General features: G+C 38.7%; 1 protein-coding gene across 4 annotated transcripts in view; it reads left to right on the top strand.

Annotated features, from left to right (window-relative positions):
- The window catches only part of ARHGAP21 (Rho GTPase activating protein 21), a 327,556-nt gene that overhangs the window by 75,729 nt on the left and 226,029 nt on the right, over positions 1-25,798 (top strand). For all 4 annotated transcript variants that reach the window (XM_053713937.1, XM_053713936.1, XM_053713938.1 and 1 more), the window contains exon 2: positions 12,584-12,763. In XM_053713937.1, coding sequence (XP_053569912.1) covers positions 12,584-12,763 — 180 coding nt within the window. The remainder of the gene's footprint in view (positions 1-12,583; positions 12,764-25,798) is intronic.

Raw genomic sequence — 25,798 nt, forward strand, 5'->3', positions numbered from 1 at the left:
TAGGTGGACCATCTGTCTCCACCTTCTCTGTGGAAGCCTGGTCCGCCGTGAGCCATTACCCATTTATTCTAACATGCACCACCAGTCTTAAAAACGGACACTAAAAAAATGTCACATCCACTTGAAGAATCGCAGAGGTGGATAGTATCTATACGAGCTTTATATGTCCATTATTCTTATCTATATTATCTGTTTTTATATATCCTTACCTTACAATTATACTGGAGATTAGAATCCTGAAATAAGGTTACCCCCTTCACTTGATCATTGGCATATTTTGGCCGACGTAAACCATTACCCCCTAATGGTCAAAATTTAATCTAATTGAAAACTGAGCCCTAACGAAAAAGCAGCCCAAATAACACAGCCCTACAATTCTGTTACACATATCTACTGCTCTAATCTGATCTTCATTTGCTTGTGAATTTAGTGCAGCATTATATATGTTTAACGCCATTTTACTGCAATATGCTGGCGACACATTATGAGCCACATCACTCACATTTGCAACATTACGTTTGTAACTTGCCATTCCAAACATTGGTACTGTCATATGGTCCAACCTTTATGTTTTAACTTTTATTTTTCATTTTTTAACTATACAATTTTTTAGTATTCATTTTTATATATACAATATGATTGTATATTATTTAGTACACGTTATTTATGGCACTATGACAATTGTTGTTCCATTCAGCTGGCATACCATTATAAATTATGGCATCTTTTGGCAATCAGAATTGTGTATGACTGCCATGGTTACCGTTTCTATGCCGACCGGATGTAGCAGCATTCGATAATGTATATCCATCACAATTTTCCTGGCACTTATTAGAATGTGGCACACTGCTGTTATAACAAGTTCCCCAAACTAGTATGTCACATTAATACGTTTGAAAGTGTAGAATACACTACTTTATCTTTTATTTCACGTTTTGTTCATTGAATCCGTAAACCGGAAGTGAGGTAATACAACTTCCGGTTTCGGATAACACAGTGGAACGCAATATGCGTTCCAAACTCGAAAAATTGGCGCACTTTCCCTTTGGAGAGACACTTAGATTGATATGTGGTAATTGATATGTAACACTATAAATGAGTTGAATTTTGTTTGTTTTGCATGCTGATGAAGGGGTTGTGAACCCCGAAAACGTTCCATTAAATTTTTTTTGTGAAAAGTCCTGAGAGTGCATCCTTTTGTTTTCTATATATATATATATATATATATATATATATATATACAGTATATACTGTTTAAACAAAGAAGATCCACTTGTGTGTGTGTGTGTGTGTGTATATATATATATATATGTGTATATATATATATATATATATATATATATATATATATATATGTATATATATATATATATATATATATATATATATATATATATATATATATATATATATATATATATATATATATATATATATATAGAATATTACAATGGTTAAGCAAGATTGCTATATTTTGCTTTCTTCTGTTAGTGCATTGTTCTGTCTTCCTCTTTATGTGACTAAATGACGTGGATTTGTGAATAAGCCACAAACATTTCTGATTCTGCTTGGAATGGCTGGGTAAACCCTCTGGATACAAAGTATCCAGACAATGCTTTATTTGTGGAATGAATGCTATGTCAGATTTAGAACTTGTGCTGCGTCAAGTCAGGAATAAGATAATCTTTCCACAAGAGAGGCATTCACATTATTTGTGCAATTCCTCATACGATTGCACCTTTCATATTGAACCATTTTGTCTCCTAGTCACTTACTGTTCCTATGGCACCTCTTGGTTTGTATTTATTTGCTTTAGTTGCTGTAACACATGACACATTATTTGATCATATTTTATTTTTAGAAATGTTCTATATAAAATATTTACCTTCGGTCATCGTAATAAAAATAGTTACTCAACAGAAGTGATTTTTTTTTTTTTTTGATGAGCACTTAAACTGTATTTATAGATATTGTTTAACAAAGGCAACAGTAAAGAGGCATGGGAGTAAAAGTTACAAATGTACTTTGTTCTCATGTTCTTTAAAGTGATACTAAACCCAATTTTTTTTCTTTCATGAGCCAGAGCATGCAATTTTAAGCAACTTTCGAATCTACTACTATTGTCAATGTGTCTTCGTTCTTCTGGTATCTTTATTTGAAAAAGCAGGAATTAAAGTTTAGGAGCCGGACCATTTTTTGTTCAGAACCTGGGTAGCGCTTGCTAATTGGTGGCTAAATGTACACTGCTGATCCCAAACGAAAACTCTTATGATCCAATCAGCAGCGCTAATCACAAAATGCATGGAAGTATACACTCTGAACCAGGGCCACCACTAGAAATTTTGGGGCCCCTGACTTAACCATTGATCAGCCACCCCCCCCCCCCCCCCTCTTTGACATGTGCAATTTTTGACCAAGTGACTAAAACGTATATGCACTTTATTCTTAAGTGTAGTCAAACTTGGGAATGTTGTAAAGGTAGTAACACACAAACACAGAAACACACACTCGCACATAAGGATTCACATATAGACACTCTAGCAGACACGCAAAGAAACACATAAACACACTCAGACACAGTAATGAGGTAGACTATAGTTTTGTCAAAAAAGGATATTTACAAAGTAAAATATGGAATTCTGATTTATATTTTGTCAAGGAAGACTACTAAATTATGACAACAACATGCAGTGGCTGAAAGGAAGGGCCCTGAACTGCCTAAACAATAATTGAAAGGTTAAATGATCGATTGGTGACTTCCGGAAAGGTCTCATTAGTTTAAAAGTCTGTAGAAAGATGTGAATAATCAGTAGTAAGGCCAAATGTCCTAAAAAGGAACAGACAATGGACACACACACACACATACACCCAAGGAAACACCGACATAGACAGCCTCAGAAAACACACAAAGACATACACACGCATATATACGCGCGCGCACACACACACACAGAGACAACCACATAAAACACACACACAGACATACATACAGTACATACACACACACCCTCACTGAGACATCCACAGAAAACAGACATACACACTCTCACAGAGACACCCACAGAAAACACACAGACACCCTCACAGAGACATCCACAGAAAACAGACATACATACATGCGCACACACACTCACAGAGGCATCCAGAGAAAATACACAGACATACATACACACACCCTCACAGACACCCATAGAAAAAGCACAAAGACATATGCACACACCTTCACAAACATCCACAGAAAATGCACAGACATACACACCCACCCTCACAGAGAGACCCACAGAAAAAAATACATACACAATCATAGAGACACAAACAAAAGCAATCATAGAGACACAAACAAAAGCACAAAGACATAAACACAGACACCCACAGAAACACTCACAGGATGTAAAATTTCTGCAGATTGCATCCCCTAACTCATGATAAAAAAATTGCAGAAATTAAGAAATCACTTTTTAAAGAATCATATTTGTAAATGTGCAAACAAAAATAATTCTGTGAATTCAAAATTGTCTGGGTAGATGGCTAGATGAAGAAAAGTACTTTTGAAAGGTTGACATGTTTGTTTTTCCCCCAACCAAGAGCACCACTTCAAATATGGTGTACAAATGTTCCCATCTGTCAGCTGTACTTATGGATTTTGAAAATGCTGTACTCTATATGGTCTTGGTGGAACAATAAGCTGTGGTACTCAGTCTCATACCATTAGATCTGGTTAAATGCAGAATTTAGGTTTGTTTGTATGTATTTCAAAATTAAGTCAGCTGCTGTAGTGTAAACTGAACAGTGTTAAGTTTAACTGTCTCATTTCAAATACTGAGCAATCTTAGTCTGAGAGTATAACATTGTATGCAGATGTAAAAATCTTAGATAAAATGCCTCCTTGCATAAAGGGGCAGTAAACTGGAATGTAATTAAAATATATATATTAAAAAAAACTCTGCCAAAAGGGCACCTACCATTTGTGTATTGAGGAGGAAACATTTCTGCATGGCTTTAAATATAGAATTTCTAAAGCATTGTCAAATAATCATAAATACACTGTTGCATATTGCTAAAAAAAAAACCTGGCCCCACCATATAACTACTACCACACTGAAGTTACAATCTGAAATTGCACAAAGAAATAAAAAACATTTACTAAGTAAATCCTACCTCCTCTGCAAATGAAAATGATCTGCCGTCTGACTCAGGCACACACTGTACAAACAAAGTGCCAAGTCTGTCTCACACTGTGCATAGTGGTTTAGTGTACACTCAGAAATCCTCTCAAATGCTAATGCTTTACTCCTTGTAATAACATTTCCCATGCTCAATAGCACTCAGCTGTAGTACCCACTGGTGGCTGCCAATTTTTTTTTTTTAAATAAGTTGTTCATGCCTCATGGGGCCCCCTGACAGGAGTCACCCCCTGATGGCGGCCCTGCTCTGAACTCTTGCACATTTTCAGTAGGAGTTGGTGCCTCAGTGCATATAAAAAGATTGTGAACATATCAATAATGGAAATTACTTAGGACATTCTTCAAATTGCATGCTCTATCTGAATCATGAAAGTTTTTAATTTTGAGTTGTGTCCCACTAAAGCTGCGTTTGTGGACCATAAAACCTCAAATTGCCTGCAGAGAGGCTTTAACGCTTTTTTAAAAATTAGCTTCAATTCTAATAATCAACTTTATGTTCACTCATTTAGCAAGCTTCTGTGCCAGCCTAAAAAAAGTATACAATGGCTGAGCCTATAAGGAACAGGATACGTACATATGTTATTACAGGCTTCATCGTTGTCTAGACTAGAGCAGTGTTTTGTAAACTTTTGTTGCAAGTTCCCTACAGGCATAAAGTTGTGCCCTATGTCCTACCAGCTGGAACATGTAAATATTAGAGTCAGACTTCATAGTGTGACATATAGATTTAGGAATTTATATATCCAGTTTTACTGAATTGAAACGCAACAAATATTTGGGAATATTAGAGAAACAAATAATGAAATCAGCTTAAAAAGAAACACAACACATTGCCTTAGAAAAAACACAAGGTGAACAATCTTCATGTTACCACATTTCTGCATCTTACGTCGTTACATATGTAGCCTATCCGGCTGATTACATTGTGTCATACATTGGTATAAAGCACTTACCTGACACATTTCTGCATCTTACGTCATTACATATGTAGCCTATTCGGCTGATTACATTGTGTCATACATTGGTATAAAGCACTTACCTGACACATTTCTGCATCTTACGTCATTACATATGTAGCCTATTCGGCTGATTACATTGTGTCATACATTGGTATAAAGCACTTACCTGACACATTTCTGCATCTTACGTCGTTACATATGTAGCCTATTCGGCTGATTACATTGTGTCATACATTGGTATAAAGCACTTACCTGACACATTTCTGCATCTTACGTCATTACATATGTAGCCTATTCGGCTGATTACATTGTGTCATACATTGGTATAAAGCACTTACCTGACACATTTCTGCATCTTACGTAGTTACATATGTAGCCTATCCGGCTGAATACGTTGTGTCATACATTGGTATAAAGCACTTACCTGACACATTTCTGCATCTTACATCGTTACATATGTAGCCTATCCGGCTGATTACATTGTGTCATACATTGGTATAAAGCACTTACCTGACACATTTCTGCATCTTACGTAGTTACATATGTAGCCTATCCGGCTGATTACTTTGCGTCATACTTTGGTATAAAGCACTTACCTGACACATTTCATTGTGGCATATTTTTCTTTCATCTGTTGTGTCTGTGTCACTTATTATAAAAAAAAAGATATACACTTTACAGGGCACTTTTCCTGTAACACATTTTTATATCTGTGTTTCTCACTTCCAGTCCCCAAATCTAACCAACCAGCCAGATTCTATGGATTTCCCCTCCTGAGTACTGTATAGGTGAGGCCAGCCCAGGCAGGGAATTTGTTGGGGTTCCTTGAGGCTGAAACTGAGGAAGAGTTTTTTATGATTTCTGAAATATGTTCACTGGCGGTGCACCAGGGGGGGAAATAAGGAAATGGCAAGTCACTCAGTACCTCTTGCCAATGCTCCAGGTACTTCCAGGAGTACATCTACCACATGTTAAGAAACAAGTGACGTGAAAGACAAAATTAAAATTGTATGCTCTATCCTGAATCGTGAATATTTGAGACTTTTCACTTTACTTCTGTTAACAAATGTACTTTGTTCACTTGGTATCCTTTGTTCAAAAGCATACCAAGTTATGCTGAGGAGCAGCAATGTACTAGTGAGTGCCTGCTGGGGATTGGAGGTAACACACCTGTACTTTTTTGTCATTGGCTCCCCAGATGTGTTCAGCTAGCTTCTAGTGGTGCATTGCTTCTCTGGAGCTAATCCCTTAAAGGGATATCCCTGAGGAGGACAACAGACATAGAGGAAGTAAAGATCTTCCTAATCCACACAATATTATATATGGTAAGCAAAGAAATGCATAACTAAAGTTGTTCCAAAAGTTTCTAGTAAAAGTTATTACTGTTTTTCTGCGGCATACATGCATATCCTTTGAGGGCCCGTGCACAGTATTCAAGGCCGGAGAGCTGAAGATGGTGTTTGTTGCTTTGGTGTCATGCAAGCCACCACTTACTCTCTGAGAAGGTGTTGTGTTTGAATACTGGGGCTCTGGCCCTGACAGCATATGTGTGTATGCTGCAGAAAAACAGTAATCATTTTTATTAGAAGCATTTTTGCTAATGGAAGTATATTGCAAAAATGCTTCTATTTTATTCTGACCCAGTAGATCTTTCAGAGCAGAGGAATCCAAACTTTTGGAACGACTTTAGTTATGCACTTCTTTGCTTACCATATATAATATTGTGTGGATTGGGAAGATCTACACGTCCCCTATGTCTGTTGTCACCTTTAGGGATGTGCCAAGTATCTGGGCACTGTGTGCAGAGCACACTGTAACCTCACACTGCTATGCTGCAAAATAACTTCAAACTTCAAACATAAACCTATTCTAGGGGAGTGCAGGCTCTGGTGCACTGCTCTTTGCCCTCCAAACCTTAGGTTGGACAACATTGCTCTGGATGAGATTGATATGCAACTGTGGTATGGAGTCAATTTTATGTATAGTTCATTTTTCTATCACTGCATTAAACATAATGCATAAGTAGTTAATTGCTTTGCTGAGGATTCCGTTAGTGGTAAAAAGACACATACAAAAGAGAATGACTTGACATGTTCCTGCATTATGTTCAACCATAAACTACTTCCCTTTTGATGGACAACTTTGATCAGAGTGAAGCAAAAGCAATCATCTTTGCACTTAGCAGCCTGCAGTAAGCCCCCACATCAAGCCCTTTAAAGCCTTTCAGATGATCTGCTGTCTAATCTCTCATGTTGCCTGGAATGAGCCTGTTGCATGCCACAGCTTTACCACTACCCATTAAACAAAAGCTGGAATCATAGCACAGGTTTTCCCACTGATGTCAAATCACATGACCTGAACTGAGTCCAACATGTGCAGAACTTTGCAGAATAAATAGGAGAATCAAATTGCTGTTATAATGTTAGACATTTTGAGATCTGTATTTGATTTGCTAGTTGACTATTTAATTTTTTCCCCCCTACAACTATTTTATGGAAACATACACAAAATTGACAAGGACAGTAGTAACTGGCCAACCCAATGTGAACTAGATTTTTCTTTTTTTTTGTGCTACAATCTTATAGTCTCGATGCTACTCTTGTAACTGCAAACTTCACTCTAACCCTAAAATTGATCTAACATCATTGGCAATAAAGTCAGTGTTGACCTGTTATTGTTTTTGGATGTTCCTCTGCTTTTTAAAACCCCCCAGAATAAAGCAAATTTGATAATATCTATCTATATCCCACAGAAAACCTCTGAATTACATTGTTTCCAATGCAGCAAAGGATTTTTGGGTAAGATATTAAATTAAAAGTATACTTAACTGTAAATCAGATTATGTGGTATACATGCTGGAATGCACCTGCAGCACTCCTAAGAGATACATAGGGCGCACCAAATGTGGTCTAAAGATACGCTGTTTAGAGCATATAAAGAACATTGAAGCTGGCATCCTTATGAACCCACTGATAAATAATTTCACTCAGGTACATGGTAAAAATAAAAGTGAAGTTTTTATCAAAGCTATAGAACAAGTTCATAGAGGTAATAGAGGAGGTAGCAGACTTCTGGAATTACGCAAAAGGGAAACCTTTTGGATACATAAAATGGATACTTTGCGGGCTTCTAATGGGCATTTAAATGAAGCAGGCTGTTCAGGTAAACATAGGTTTTTAGATTCACTGTGGTGGATCATTGGGGCATTTGACAAAGGGATTGGAATAATCCCGAAACATTATGCCAATTTTAATCTAAGTCAATAAAAGTTAATATTTTTATAAGTTCAGTGAGAGCTTATCTTTTTCCATACTATCATATCGTTTGTTTGATATGCACCCTGGCAGTTGTATGCAAGGAGGACTGTGCCTATCCCATTGGACACTGATGATATTTCTGTGTAAACAAAGTATTAAATGTCTGAGGACGGGGGTTGTTCCCTGAAAACGTTAACTCTAACATTATATATATATATATATATATATATATATATATATATATATATATATATATATATATATATATATATATATTTATACCAATCCAATTTCATATTTCCAATTCCAGTTTTACTCAATATAGAATAAAAAATGCTGCACTCACTGGTCTGAAAAAAAAATTTGTTTTATTCTTCGCTTAATCAAGCATCCAAAGCACAGTTTACCACCAAACGTTTTGGTACCTGCCTAGTACCTTTCTCAATGGGTATAATCCAAATCTCCAAAAAAAACGATTGCATATATATTCTTGATATTCATGCACTCACTGCCTTCAGTTAGTATACAAATTAACCCGGGTGTCTCCTTTGACATTTTTTGGAATTAGAAGTTTTCTCCCCAGCCATACCTTCATGTGAGTTTCTTTGTTACTAATCCACAAGTTAAGATTAAAAGGCATGCTGAGAGGCAAAAAATACAAAACCTGACCTGGTTCCAGAGTTATAAGAGGGGGATAATTCCCCCTCCCCTTTTTTTGTTGGTGTGTGTGTCACGATAGGCCTTAGATAGGCACAGAGTACTTGGACTGCATATGACTGAAATAGTTAGGGCATATATAGAGGATGGGTGTAGTGCTGGAACTCCGCGTGCATTAACTACACGAGTACAGTCTGCAAATAGAATCCTGTATGACTGATCTCTAGGTAGATATGAGCATTTATGTCTGACTCAGATTTCCAGTGTAAGGGTGTATTGTTTATTTCTGCATGTGTAACTTTATACGCTCTAATGTGTCAGGCCACAGTATGAAGAAGCACTGTCTGGTCTGTCTATATTTCGTGTCCCTGGAGGAGGAGGTAGTTGTGAAGCTGCATGTTTGTAAAGCCTCATTTCATTGTACGTCTGCTTTTCTATATTTGGTTGGGCACAAATGTATTAATGAGCCAGGGAGAAAATATGGTTTAATAGAAATTTAAATTGCCAATAAAAATAAGTTTCATATGTTAGGGTATTTTATTATTGCTCTATTGGAAAGGGTTTGAATACAGAGTCAGATTCAGAGCAGCAATTCAATACTGACAACTAGCTGAACACTTCTGGTGAGCCAGTGACTAAAAGCATATTAGTGTAACCACCAATCACCAGCTAGCGTCCAGTAGTACTTAACTGCTTCTCAGACTACCTAGGTTTGTTGTTCAACAAAGAACACCAAGAGATTAAAGTACATTTGAAAATAAAAGTAAAATGAAATGCAATTTTATCAAGTGTTGTGCATGACTGTTGTGTTTACTAATGCAGTGTAATTTCATATCTACATATTTATTTTATTTTATTTTTCATTTTAAACAGTTGGATATATAGGTCAATGATATCAGAGCTTTCTAAGCCTTTTTGTCTTTGTATTTTTGTCCCTTCTAGTCTTTTGTGCACAATGTCTTCCTGTGCTTGTCTCAGGTGTTTCTCAGCTATGCGTTTGTTCTCACTAGGGACTGCCAGTGCTTCTCCCACAGCGATGGCAGAGAGACCGAGGCCCCCTCCCACCCTCACACAAACACTGGCTCTCTCTGCCTTGTTACCATAGAGATTGAATGCAATGTGATCAGGCCATTAGGGAGCTGGTGTCTTTGCTCTATTCAGAACTGTGCAGCCTGCCAGTTGATCTGAACTGCCTGTAAAATGGTTCTGATCACCTGCAGTTTATCTCACCATTTTCTCACCTGGATTAAAGTGAGCAAGCATTATTGTAAAAGCACCATCTACTGCTAGTTCTGACTCACTTGCCATTGATCTTGAAACTGCTCTATACAGTGACAATGACTCTAAATTGCTTGTATTTATTGTTGCCATAGCGATAGGGTTTTAAGGTCTTTGGTACTCGGGTAAGATTATACCTATGCTTGGTTTTTAGTTTATTTCCTTTTTTTATTTAAGGTTTTATGAACAATGCTGTGAGTTTACTGCTCAAATCAAACCAATGTTTAGACCAGTTGTGAACATTTGGGATTCATATGCAGCAATCACTCTCATCCCTGTCTCTGGAGAAGGAAATAATAATCAGTTTTACCTCCGAAACCTGCATCCGTTCAGTATGATCTTTTTGTTTTTATTGATAACATGTTTACAGTTTGATTGTTGACGCTGCAAGTGGAAAAAAAATCCGGGGTGCCTCCTTAGTGGAAAAGGCCTGAGAATCCCAGATTTAGATTTTTTTTTTTTTTATTAATTTGGAGTCTGTGAAAGGGGAGATGCAAGGTGATAGATCTAGGCTAACAAACCAATAGGACTTAATTTATCCAGCACTACAGAAGTTTGCAACACTACAAATAAATTATATTTTATAATAGGATGCATCTCTATGCATATTGAGGCAACAGAGAAACCAAATAATTTGCGGGTGTTGAGGTCCTGAGATGGAGCAAAATATTCTTTATGGATAACTGTTCCTTGAATGTTTTTATTCCTAAGGAATATGATGACAATGTGATAGCTGTACACTGTAACAGGCACCTTTCTTTAAAGAGAAGCAATGGTGTTGGGATCTTTAGTTCCTTTTTGGCTTTCATTTTTGGCGGTGATTGAAATGTTTTAATTCACCTGCCATTCACCCCTTAATGAATAGACCCCTAAGTGGTAATGCAAGTCCTATATTATACTAATGTCATCCTTTTTTGATGGAAAGACAGCAACAAAGTTCATGTTGCTATTCAGCCCTTTGGACAGGAGGATAGGGCCACATTGGCATTGAGAAGTTACAATACTTTGTGTTTATATCAGAAGATGTAATATATAGTGTTTTTCTTTATATTGTTAACACTGAATGTTGGTACAGGGGTGGACCTACATGGGACAGGGCATACATGGGAAGGGTAATAAGGGTGCTGGGCGGCCCCACAAATGTATCTTTCCCGTGGCCCTATTGCTGTTTATTGGATTTAGTATATTGTGACACATTTAGAGAGAGGAGATGAACTGTTAACAAAAAAAAAGTACTGTCTACAATAATTCTTATGTCCATCTGCTTTATTTTAATGCATTCAAAATTGAAGTTATATTTAAAATATTGTTGTGGCCTCTGGTCAGCTACAGCATAAATATCTTCTGATTGCAAGACATTATTGTATTTATCTGTATTGCCTAGCCAATATATGACTATAACTGTCATGTATGACCTCTGCTCATGTACTCGGCACTGCAAAATAGGGCGGTCCTTTACAAATGATGATAAATGTATCATAAATATGTATGTACCCTATGTATGTGGTTTATTACTTGGTTTCCCTCTAACAAATTCAGAGAGAGTTAATGACTAGTACAACATACAGATTGTTATCTCTGGTGACAGAATTTGCAGAATGTGGGTTTGTTTTCAAGGGGGAGGGACCAAGGCCAAAAGGTCAAAGCTGAGCCAGTGCAGCAGCTGCTGCCTCTAGAATGTTGTAATAAGTGGCGAATGTATCTGTATGCTACTGTACACAGTGCTGGAACAAAGACATGTCTGAGCTGCAGGTCCAGTACAGTCTGCATTTATCCTTTTTTAGTTTCTGTTGTGCAAAAATCAGAACTTTGTGAGTCTGGCATTTAACAAAAGTAGTTTACAGTGAACTGAAATGAGATGATTGTGCACTTATTAGATATCCTAAAGCAAATGCTTTACATGTAAAATGCACTTTTTTGTTAGCATTTTATCTTTTCTTTCTGGCCTAATACCCAGACAAAGCTTCTTTCTTAGACACAATGCGTTGCCACTCCAGATATAGATGCGATTAGTGAGCCAATCCGAAGCCTGCATATGTATGTATTCTCCAATCATCAAGCATTACTAATCTGGAGCACACTTAAACATGGCAGGTGCTCAGCATTTACTATGTTTTTAACCATAAACATGTAAAAGAGAATTTGGAAAGGGTAATTTTATTTTCTAAACTAGACTGACTTTTAAAAATGTTGTTTGAGGGTATGAAATTGAGCTGTATTACTAAAGTTTACATGTTTGTCTTTTTAGGGATCAAAAAACAAAGATGGGAGAGAGCAGAGTGAGATGGTCTCGCCGGCGGAAGAGGAGGTTTTTTCTTGGCCTGGTCCGAAGTCGGTTTCCTTGAGAAGGACATCTGAGGGATTTGGTTTTACTTTAAGGCACTTCATTGTTTATCCACCTGAATCTGCTGTCCAGACTTCAATAAAGGTGAGTTTCAGTCCCCAGTCAGTTTGGTTTACGTTATCATGCCATAGACCTGATGAGATTGGATAGAATTTACTGAATACAATGGCCTGATAGTCCTCATAGATGTTTTGTGTCTGAGAGATAAAACATTCTACCCCACTGCTGCCAGAAACAGCTTAGATACTCTTCTGTAAACATTTAAAGGGACATTAAACACTGATATTGTTATACTAGTATCTCATTGATAACTTCCCTTAAAGGGACATGAAACCCAACATTTTTCTTTCAAGATTCAGATACAGCATTCGAGTTTAACTTTCCAATTTTACTTCTATTATCATTTTGCTTTCCTTTTCTTGGTATCCTGTATTGAAGATTTGAAGAAGCAGCAATGCCCTACTGGGAGCTAGCTGAACACATCTGTAAGCCAATTACAAGAGGTATATTTGTGCACTCAACAATCAACAGCCAGGTCCCTGCTCATGAGCCTACCTAGTTGTTTTTTTCAACAAACGATACCAAGAGTACACAGCAAATTAGATAACAGAAGTTAATTGGAAAGTTGTTAAAAATTGTATGCTCTACATGAATCATGGATGAAAAAAATCTGGGTTTCATGTCTCTTTAACTGGTCTCAGAAAAGGACCTAAAATAAAATAAAAAGCTTTTAAACCTAGCAAACTTAGCTTACAAGAAGCACCCGTTACTTTATAGAGATTGAAACTTTACAGTAATTTTTTCAATTTATAAACAACTGATATAATTTTAAAATATACATCTGAATATTATGCTGAGACTAATCTTTGTTGAGAAATAATCATTATAGCTATAATTTATTTAGTGTTTAATGTCTCTTTAAATTGGCTTTTTCTCCATAGTCTCTGATTTATATTCTTCAAAAGGACCATACTACTTGCTGCTTGTTGGCCATATTTTCTCTACTTTTGTAAATACTCTAAGGGCTAGATTTATTAAAGCTGAGGCGTACAGGGGCGCTTATACGCGCCCCTGTATGCCTCAGCTCGCCTGTGGTGGGGCGAAATTACCCGCAGGTATTCAGCATTGCACACGAGCGCAATTTTGCGCTCGCGGGCAATCCCGCCCCCTGCCTGCGCACAGCCAATCACGCGCGGGCAGGAGCTGTCAATCTCCTCGGTCTGACTAGACCGAGGAGATTGAATTTCGCCACATTAGAGGTGGCGAAGAGGCTAGGGAAGCGGCGGTCTGGTGACCGCTGCTTGATAAATGACGGCGTGCAAGTTTTTGTGAGAACTTGCAGCCGTAGGGCGTTAATAAATCTAGCCCTAAATCGGTAGATTCCAAGTGCTTTGTTGTCTGGGACACGACAGTTGCAAGTGAAGCCCCAAGGAATCCAAATTATTCTTAATTTCATATCATGTATTGCATTAATCAACTATAAAAAAATACACTGTGTATTCCTTATATCCTTCTTCAAACATTTTCTTTATGCTTAAAAAGAGACAGTACGCCTAAAACATTTCCTGCAGCGATTTAAATAGATATTAAACATTGAGTATGTAATATAAAATGTTTATGTGTAGTTATAAAAAAACAACTTTACAATATACTTTAATTAGTTTGTCCCCTTTTCCTGTAATTTAACTCTTGAGTTTCTATAAAATAATGAACGTTGTCATGGTTTTAGTTTATCTCATTTTTATGCTTAGGGCAGTTAGGAACAGGTATAAAACCGGCATTAAAAGAATGTGCTGTGTTGAATTGAAAAAAATACCTACATTTATTCTAAAGCTAATATTTCTTTCCTAAGCTATGGAGAGTCCACAATGTCATTCAATTACTAGTGTGAATATCACTCCTGGCCAGCAGGAGGAGGCAAAGAGCACCACAGCAAAGCTGTTATATGTCACTCCCCTACCCATAATCCCCAGTCTCTTTGCCTCTGTCAATGGAGGAGGTGAAGTTTTATGTCTGTAGAAAAAGTTTGATTTTCTTTTTGCTACAAGCAAGATTTTTCAGTATAGCTGTACTCCATGTCAATCTCTGCATGGGAGAAGCCTGGGATTCCTTTTTTCCCCTTCTCCATTTTTAAAAAAAAAAATGTTTCCTGTTACTGACCCCATTAAGGATTCATGGCGCACGGTGCCTAAAGTAGACGGGGCTATTTCTACTTTGGCTAAGAGAACTACGATCCCTATAGAGGATAGCTGCTCTTTTAAGGATCCCATGGACAAGAAGCTGGAGGCTTATTTAAAAAAAGATGTATGTTCATCAGGGTCTTTAATGGCAACCTGCAGTCTGTATTGCCACAGTAGCAAGTGCGGCATATTATTGGTGTGATGCTTTTTCTGAATCTATTTTAGACGAGACTCCGTTGGAGGAGATTCAAGATAGGATTAAGGCTCTCAAATTAGCCAATTCCTTTATATCTGATGCTATCATGCAAGTTATTAGACTGGGGCCAAGATGTCAGGCTTCTCTTTAGCCTTGTGGCTAAAATCTTGGTCAGCTGATGTTACTTCCAAGTCCAAGCTATTGGTGCTCCCTTACAAGGGTAAGACCTTGCTTAAACCTTGCCTGGCAGAAATAATTTCTGATATTACGGATGGAAAAGAGTCTCTTCTACCTACAAGATAAGATCAGACTTAAAGGACGTCAAAGTAACTTTCGTTCCTTTCGTAACTTCAAAGGCCAAAAGTCTAACTCTTCCAAGCAGGAGCAATCCAAGTCTTCTTGGAAGCCCAATCAGTCTTGGAACAAGGGGAAGCAATCAAAGAAACCTTCAGCTGAGCATAAGTCAGCATGAAGGGTCTGCCCCCAGTCCGGGACCAGATCAAGTGCCCGGCAGACTTTACCTATTTTGTCAACCCTGGATCCGAAATGTCCCAGATCCTTGGGCTGTGGACATAGTATCTCAGGGTTACAAAATTGAATTCAAATATCTTCCTCCCAAAGGCAGATTTCACCTCTCAAGATTATCTGCAGACCAGGTAAAAAGAGGGGCATTCTTGAACTGCTTTCAGGACCTTTCCTCCCTGGGAGTGATTGTTCCTGTTCCAGTAAGGGAACAGGGTCTAGCATTCTATTCAAATCTGTTTGTGGTTCCCAAAAAAGAGGGAACTTTTCGACCCATTTTAGACCTAAAGTGTCTCAACACGTTTCTCAGAGTACTGTCCTTCAAAATTGAAATAATTTGTTCCATTCTTCCTTTGGTCCAAGAGGATCAGTTCATGACGACCATAGACCTGAAGGATGCGTATCTTCATGTTCCCATCCATAAAGATCATCAAAAGTTCCTGAGATTCGCATTTCTAGACTAACATTTTCAGTTTGTGGCTCTTCCGTTTGGTCTTGCTTCAGCTCCCAGAATTTTCTCAAAGGTTCTGGGGGCTCTTTTGGCAGTGATCAGGTCTTGGGGAATTGCAGTGGCACCCTACCTGGACGACGTATTGGTTCAGGCGCTATCTTTTCAACAAGCAAATCTCATACAGAGTTCTTGTTGTCTTTTCTACATTTCCACGGTTGGAAAGTGAATCTGGGAAAGAGAGTTTCCTTGTTCCAGCTACAAAGGTGGTTTCCTTAGGGGCCATTATAGATTCCCCATCTATGAAATTTTTCTGACGGAGGTCAGAAAAGCCAACATTTTCTCCTTTTTGCCTCTCTCTTCAGTCTACTGTTCGGCCATCAGTGGCTCAATGTATGAAGTAATTGGTCTGATGGTCGTTTCTATGGACATCATTCCCTTTGCTTGATTACATTTGAGAGCTCTGCAATTATGCATGCTCAGACAATGGAGTGGAGATCATTTGGATCTGTCTCAGAGGATAGATCTAGATCAGTCGACAAGAGACTCTCTTCTGTGGTGACTTTCTCAGGGCACATACTTCCGGAGACCTTCCTGGGTGATTGTGACCACGGACGCCAGCCTGCTAGGTTGGGGAGCAGTCTGGGACTCGCTGAAAACTCAGGAACTATGAACTCCGGAGGAGTCTGCTCTCCCCATAAACATTTTGGAATTGAGAGCAATTTCAATGCTCTGATGGCTTGGCCTCAATTGTCCTTAGCCAAGTTTATCATGTTCCAATTGGACAATATCATCTCAGTGGTTTACATCAACCACCAGGTAGGAACTCTGAGTTCCTTAGCCATGAAGGAGGTGGCACAATTGTCTGCCATCCACATTCCAGGAGTGGACAACTGGGAAGCGGATTTTCTGAGCAGACAGACTTTTCATCCCCGGGAGTGGACTCTCAATCCGGAGGTATTCTCCAGGTTAACCTTTCAATGGGGGATGCCGGAGTTGGATCTGATGGCATCTCAGCAGAATGCCAAGCTTCCAAGGTACAGTTCAAGGTCAAGAGATCTGCAGGCTGCTCTGGTAGATGCTCTGGCGGTTTCTTGGGTTTTCAGTCTAGCATACCTGCTTCCTCCATTTACTCTCCTTCCACGAATCATTGCTCGTATCAAACAGGAGAGAGCGTCTGTAATTCTAATAGCTCCTGCATGGCCACGCAGGATCTGGTATTCAGACCTTGTGAAGATGTCATCTCTTCCACCTTGGAGGTTACCTCTGATGAAGGACCTTTTAACTCAAGGTCCGTTCCTTCATCCAAATCTCGTTTCTCTGAAGCTGACTGCTTGAAGATTGAGCGCTTAGTTCTGGCTAAGCGTGGGTTTTCTAAATTGGTCATTGGGACAATGCTGCAGGCTCATAAGCCTGTTACTTGTAAGATTTACCATAAGGTATGGCGTAAATACCATTATTGGTGTGAATCAAAGGGCTACTTTTGGAGAAGGGGCAGGATTCCTAGAATTTTGTCTCTTCTCCAGGAAGGTCTGGAGGAATGATTGTCAGTCAGTTCTCTGAAACGTCAGATTTCTGCTTTATCTATTCTGTTACATAAGCGTCTGGCGGATGTGCTAGATGTTCGATCCTTTTTCAGGCCTTGGTCAGAATTAGGCCTGTATTTAAACCTGTTACTTAATTTTGTTCTTAAGCTTTTGCAGCAGGTTCTGTTTGAGCCAATGCATTCCATAGATATTAAGTTGTTATCTTGGAAGGTTTTGTTTCTTGTTGCTATTTCTTCTGCTCAGAGAGTTTCGGAACTCTCGGCTTTGCAGTGTGATTCACCTTATCTTATCTTTAATGCGGATAAGGTGGTTCTTCGTACTAAATTGGGTTTTCTCACTAAAGTGGTTTTGGTCAGAATTATTAATCAGGAAATTGTTGTTCCTTCTCTCTGTCCCAGTCCTTCTTCTAATAAGGAACGTCTGTTGTACAATTTGGATGTTGTGCATGCTCTAAAATTCTATTTTAAGGGCAACTAAGGATTTTTGCCAGTCTTCTGTCCTTTTTGTTTGTTTTGTCAGGAAAGCATAAGGGTCAGAAGGCTACTGGTACTTCTCTTTCTTTCTGGTTGAGAAGTATGATTTTGCTTATGAGACTGCTGGTCAGCAGCCTCCTGAGAGAATTACAGCTCACTCCACTAGGGCTGTCTCCTCTTCCTGGGCTTTCAAAAAGGAAGCTTCTGTGGAACTGATTTGCAAGGCTGCAACTTGGTCCTCTTTGCATACTTTTTCAAAATTTTCTAAATTTGATACTTTTTGCTGAGCCTTCTTTTGGGAGAAAGGTTCTTCAAGAGGTGGTGCCTTCTGTTTAGGTCTGCCTGTCTTGTTCTCCCTCCCTGTATATTCCTCTAGCTTGGGTATTGGTTCCCACTAGTAATTTAATGAAGTTGTGGACTCTCCATATCTTAGGAAGGAAAACAAAATGTATGCTTACCTGATAAATTTCTCTTTCCGTATATGGACAGTCCACGACCCCACCCTTAGGTTTAGACAATATTTTTTTGACTAAACCTCAGGCTCCTTTACATCTGTGTGTTATTCCTTTTTCCATTTCCCTTCAGTCCAATGACTGGGGATTATGCTCTTTGCCTCCTCCTCCTGGCCAGGAGTGATATTCCCACTAGTAATTGAATGATGTCATGGACTCGCCATATCCGGAAAGAAAGAAATTTATCAGGTAAGAATAAATTTTGTTTTGCTTTGAATACAGCTATGTCTAGCATTTATGTGTTTAATATTCTTTTAAAGCATTTGCTTACCTGCAAAAAAAAAAAAAAAAAGTCAGATCCTCTGAGTTCTTTGCCATGAGGTGCCATGTTGAACTTCCAGTGACCAGTATGAGAGTGAGACCGATAACACCAAATTTAACATACCTGCTCCCCATTCACACCTGAGACCTTGTAACACTAACAAGTCACATGACACCGGGGAGGGAAAATGGCTAATTGGGCCCAATTTGGACATTTCCAAATGTTGTTGCCAACAGTTTAGACATTAAAGTGAAAGTCAATCCTAGCGTTTTACAAATGCTAGGATTGACTATTGAAACAAATAAAGGGGACTTTGATTCATGAAGTATAAGATACTTAATGTAGAAAGCTCCTTTATTTGTTTTAACCGATAACCGTTTTTAGCTGTTACAGCAGCCCACGGCTAAAAAAATTTTTTTTTTGCTAAGTGGTGACGTTTTCTCCTCTTAGCCAATAGCAGTGCGATAAATCCGGCTCCCATGGGCGCCAAGCCGGATTTACAGCACGGCTATTGGCTAAGAGGTGAAAACATCACCTCTTAGCAAGAAATTTTTTTTTAGCGGTGGGCTGCTGTAACAGCTAAAAACAGTGATCAATTGAAACAAATAAAGGAGCTTTCTACATGAAGTATATTATACTTTATGAATGAAAGTCCCCTTTGTTTCAATAGTCAATCCTAGCGTTTGTAAAACGCTCGGATTGACTTTCACTTTAATGTAGGGGTGTTGAAAATAATCGGCACAACGATGCATCATGATGCAGCCTTTAACGATGCTTGCATCGATGCAGTGAAGAGCCGAATCGATTCACGCAATGTCACGTGACCCCTCCTCCACGTGACCAATCCTCCTGACTGACACCAGAGGCAAGGCGACCGCAACATGGCTAAAGAGTGAGTTGTTTATATCAGGAACATGACAATGATCTTATGACGGCTTCCAGCAGTGCTGACAATATCACTTCAACTTCTACGCTCTTCTGCTCTTTAAAAAGCGAGTCGCTCCTAACCGGTAGTAAGATCACTAAGGGACATAGAGGTAAATATATTCAGGAAGGAGAACATTATTTAATCAGACTAAAACACAAGAAAACGAGTTTGTAATTGTATACAACGATCATGAAAGTGCCCCGGGTAAGAGTAGATTGTAGAAATCAGGGAATTCATTAGCCAGAGGTTGAGGAAAAAATATGCAGGTATTAAACAGAGTGACGTTAATAAAGGATGTGAAACCCTTTACTAGAGCGAGTTGTTCCTATGAAGAAACGCAGGCTTCTGTAGAGAGGGGTGGGCGGTAGTTGCATGTTCAGAGCAGGGGTGTTTAAAACAGAGGCTTGAAATTAAAGTGGCCGCTCAGAATTTCCAAGTACCGCCCACCCCTCTCTACAGAAAGCCTGCGTTTCTTCATAGGAACAACTCGCTCTAGTAAAGAGTTTCACATCCTTTATTAACGTCACTCTATTTAATACCTGCATATTTTTTCCTCAACTTCTGGCTAATGAATTCCCTGATTTCTACAATCTACTCTTACCCGGGGCACTTTCATGATCGTTGTATACAATTACAAACTCGTTTTCTTGTGTTTTAGTCTGATTAAATAATGTTCTCCTTCCTGAATATATTTACCTCTATGTCCCTTAGTGATCTTACTACCGGTTAGGAGCGACTCTCTTTGTGTAAAAAGAGTGACTCCTCTTTTTTAAAGAGCAGAAGAGCGTAGAAACTGAAGTGCTATTGTCGGCACTGCTGGAAGTTGTCATAAGATCATTGTCATGTTCCTTATATAAACAACTCGCTTCTGCAGGACCTGCACATTCTATAGTCCTATATAGAAGTGAAGACAGGAAGCAGGAATCCCTGCAAATGCAGGCTGTTTAGAATTATGTACACCCTCTTTGCACAAGTAATACATGTACTTCTGAAATGTGTTTTGTATATGTATGTGTGTCTGTATGTATGTGTGTGCATTTGTGTGTATCCATATATATTTGTGTGTATTTATATATGTACTCTATATGCTTGTATGTATGTATGTATATGTGTGTGTATTTATATATGTACTCTATATGCTTGTATGTATGTATGTATGTATGTATATGTGTGTGTATTTATATATGTACTCTATATGCTTGTATGTATGTATGTATGTATGTATATTTGTGTGTATTTATATATGTACTCTATATGCTTGTATGTATGTATGTGCATATGTGTGTATGCATATATATTTATGTGTGTATTTATATATGTACTCTATATGCTTGTATGTATGAATACTATATGTATGTGTGTATCCATATATATTTGTGTGTATTTATATATGTACTCTATATGCTTGTATGTATGTATGTGTGTGTGTATGTATACTATATGTATGTGTGTGCATATGTGTGTATCCATATATATTTGTGTGTATTTATATATGTACTCTATATGCTTGTATGTATGTGTGTATGTATGTGTGTGTGTATGCATGTATGTATGAATACTATATGTATGTGTGTGCATTTGTGTGTATCCATATATATTTGTGTGTATTTATTTATATATGTACTCTATGTGCTTGTATGTGTGTGTGTGTATGCATGTATGTATGTATAATATATGTATGTGTGTGCATATGTGTGTATGCATATATATTTGTGTGTATTTATATATGTACTCTATATGCTTGTATGTATATATGTGTGTGTGTGTATGTATGTATATGCAATGCATGTGTATGTATACTATATGTATGTGTGTATGTGTGTGTATGTATCTGTATGTATACTATATGTATGTGTGTCTGTATGTATGTGTGTGCATATACATCTGGTACTCTCCTTATACACAGGTACACATGCTTATACTCATTAGGGAGCAGTAGCAGGGTGTGATGTTTGTATATAGTACAGCTGGTACTCTCCTTATACACAGATACACATGCTTATACTCATTATGGAGCAGTAGCATTTTATATATATATATATATATATAATATGGAATAGAACAAGTTCATGAAAATCATGGGCAGCAATCGTGATGCATCGCGGAATCGAATCGTTGACAGGATAATCGAATTGTGAGACCAGTGAAGATGCACACCCCTACTTTATTGGCTGTGTGTTGAGTTATTTTGAGGGAACAGCAAATTTACACTTTTATACAGCCTGTATAATCACTACTTTACATTGTAGCAAAGTGTCATTTCTTCAGTCTTGTCACATGAAAAGATATAATAAAATATTTACAAAAATGTGAGGGGTGTACTATATATATGTGTGTGTGTGTGTCATAGATGTGCTTTTAGCTAAAAGGGACTTTCCAGCCAACATTGGAATCCACATGGATGCATTTTTAGTTTTGAATAGAAGCTTTTTTTGTAATACATGTCTTAGCAAAAATGTTTCTTATAAAAGATATAGCTGATTCAAAAGTGTATTCAACTATGCACCGTGTAACGGCATTTTAAACTTTTGAGAGCCTAAGCTGCTTGTACCATCTGGTAATAACTCAAAATGTTAATTGCTGACATGATACAAGCCCCACAGGTGCTCTGAGCAGCTGCAGTATTTAAAATGCTGGTGCACTTAGAAAATCTAGCTATGCTTCACATGCATGTGCAGATGTTAACACTAACATATATAACTTTTACTATGCATCTATGTAATTAATCTATGCATTTAAATTTTGACTGGAATGTCACTTTATTTTAATGTACTTATAATGACCGTCTTTTCTCCAATGCCTCTAACTCTGTGTGATACCCTCAGTATCGCAGCATCCTGTGTGAGTTTTGGTGTCAAGAGCAAGACATTCATTGGCCCAGGTTCATCATACAAGTTTCTTCTGTTATGTGTGATCAGTCCACGGGTCATCATTACTTCTGGGATATAACTCCTCCCCAACAGGAAATGCAAGAGGATTCACCCAGCAGAGCTGCATATAGCTCCTCCCCTCTACGTCAGTCCCAGTCATTCTCTTGCACCCAACGACTAGATAGGATGTGTGAGAGGACTATGGTGATTACACTTAGTTTTTATGACTTCAATCAAAAGTTTGTTATTTTAAAATAGCACCGGAGCGTGTTATTACTTCTCTGGCAGAGTTTGAGGAAGAATCTGACAGAGATTTTTTACTATGATTTTAACCGGAGTCGTTAAGATCATATTGCTGTTCTCGACCATCTGAGGGAGGTAAAGGCTTCAGATCAGGGGACAGCGGGCAGATGAATCTGCATTGAGGTATGTGGCAGTTTTTATTTTCTGAATGGAATTGATGAGAAAAGCCTGCCATGCCGTGAAAATGACATGTATGTATACACTTCAGTATTCTGGGGATGGTATTTCACCGGAACTACTGTGTTAAAGGTCACTAATCCTTTTAATAACTATTCTCATGTTAAACGTTTTTGCTGGAATGTAGAATCGTTTACATTGCTGAGGTACTGTGTCAATAAATATTTGGGCATTATTTTCCACTTGGCAGTATTTTGCTTTAATTGTGACAGTTTCGTTTCTCTTCACTGCTGTGTGGGAGAGGGAGGGGCCGTTTTTGGCGCTCTTTACTACGCATCAAAAAATTCCAGTCAGCTACTTTTATATTTCCTGCATGATCCGGTTCATCTCTGACAGATCTCAGGGGTCTTCAAACTTCTTTGAAGGGAGGTAAATTCTCTCAGCAGAGCTGTGAGAATTCTTATAGTGACTGTGAATAAAAAACGTTGTTTTGTTTTCTTATGTACAAATTTAATTAGTGTTGTTTTTTACTAATGGGAACAAACCTTTGCTAAAAGTTGTGTTGTTTTAAAGTTTGATGCTATAACTGTTTTTCAGTTCATTATTTCAACTGTCATTTAATCGTTAGTACCTCTTTGAGGCACAGTGCGTTTTTTTGCTAAAAAAGATTATAACCAAGTTGTAAGTTTTTTTGCTAGTGTGTTAAACATGTCTGACTCAGAGGAAGATATCGGTGTCATTTGTTCCAATGCCAAGGTGGAGCCCAATAGAAATTTATGTACTAACTGTATTGATGCTACTTTAAATAAGAGTCAATCTGTACAATGTGAACAAATTTCACCAAACAGCGAGGGGAGAGTTATGCCGACTAACTCGCCTCACGCGACAGTACCTGCATCTCCCGCCCGGGAGGTGCGTGATATTTTGGCGCCCAGTACATCTGGGCGGCCATTACAGATAACATTACAAGATATGGCTACTGTTATGACTGAAGTTTTGTCTAAATTACCAGAACTAAGAGGCAAGCGTGATCACTCTGGGGTGAGAACAGAGTGCGCTGACAATGCTAGGGCCATGTCTGATACTGCGTCACAGCTCGCAGAGCATGAGGACGGAGAGCTTCATTCTGTGGGTGACGGTTCTGATCCAAACAGATTGGACTCAGATATTTCAAATTTTAAATTTAAATTGGAGAACCTCCGTGTACTACTAGGGGAGGTCTTAGCAGCTCTCAACGATTGTAACACCGTTGCAATACCAGAGAAACTGTGTAGGTTGGATAAATACTTTGCGGTACCGGCGAGTACTGACGTTTTTCCTATACCTAAGAGACTAACTGAAATTGTTACTAAGGAGTGGGATAGACCCGGTGTGCCGTTCTCACCCCCTCCAATATTTAGAAAGATGTTTCCAATAGACGCCACCACTCGGGACTTATGGCAAACGGTCCCCAAGGTGGAGGGAGCAGTTTCTACTTTAGCTAAGCGTACCACTATCCCGGTGGAGGATAGCTGTGCTTTCTCAGATCCAATGGATAAAAAATTAGAGGGTTACCTTAAGAAAATGTTTGTTCAACAAGGTTTTATATTACAACCCCTTGCATGTATCGCGCCGATTACGGCTGCGGCAGCATTTTGGATTGAGTCGCTTGAAGAGAACCTTAGTTCCTCTACGCTAGACGACATTACGGACAGGCTTAGAGTCCTTAAACTAGCTAATTCTTTCATTTCGGAGGCCGTAGTACATTTAACCAAACTTACGGCTAAGAACTCAGGATTCGCCATACAGGCACGCAGGGCACTGTGGCTAAAATCCTGGTCAGCTGATGTTACTTCTAAGTCCAAATTACTTAATATACCTTTCAAGGGGCAGTCCTTATTCGGGCCCGGTTTGAAAGAAATTATCGCTGACATTACGGGAGGTAAGGGCCACGCCCTACCTCAAGACAAGGCCAAAGCTAAGGCTAGACAGTCTAATTTTCGTCCCTTTCGGAATTTCAAAACAGGAGCAGCATCAACCTCCACTGCACCAAAACAGGAAGGAGCTGTTGCTCGTTACAGGCAAGGCTGGAAGCCTAACCAGTCCTGGAACAAAAGCAAGCAGGCCAGGAAACCTGCTGCTGCCCCAAAGACAGCATGAACCGAGAGCCCCCGATCCGGGACCGGATCTAGTAGGGGGCAGACTCTCTCTCTTCGCCCAGGCCTGGGCAAGAGATGTTCAGGATCCCTGGGCACTAGAGATCATATCTCAGGGATACCTTCTAGACTTCAAATTATCTCCCCCAAGAGGGAGATTTCATCTGTCAAGGTTGTCAACAAACCAGATAAAGAAAGAAGCGTTTCTACGCTGCGTACAAGATCTGTTAACAATGGGAGTGATCCATCCGGTTCCGTGGTCGGAACAAGGACAAGGGTTCTACTCAAACCTGTTTGTGGTTCCCAAAAAAGAGGGAACTTTCAGGCCAATCTTAGATTTAAAGACTCTAAACAAATTCCTAAGAGTTCCATCGTTCAAAATGGAAACTATTCGGACAATCTTACCCATGATCCAAGAGGGTCAGTACATGACCACAGTGGATTTAAAGGATGCTTACCTTCACATACCGATCCACAAAGATCATCACCGGTATCTAAGGTTTGCCTTCTTAGACAGGCACTACCAGTTTGTAGCTCTTCCATTCGGATTGGCTACGGCTCCAAGAATCTTCACAAAGGTTCTGGGTGCCCTTCTAGCGGTACTAAGACCGCGAGGGATTTCGGTA

This window comes from Bombina bombina, chromosome 5 (genome assembly GCF_027579735.1).
Source record: "Bombina bombina isolate aBomBom1 chromosome 5, aBomBom1.pri, whole genome shotgun sequence".
Taxonomy (NCBI): Eukaryota; Metazoa; Chordata; class Amphibia; order Anura; family Bombinatoridae; genus Bombina; species Bombina bombina.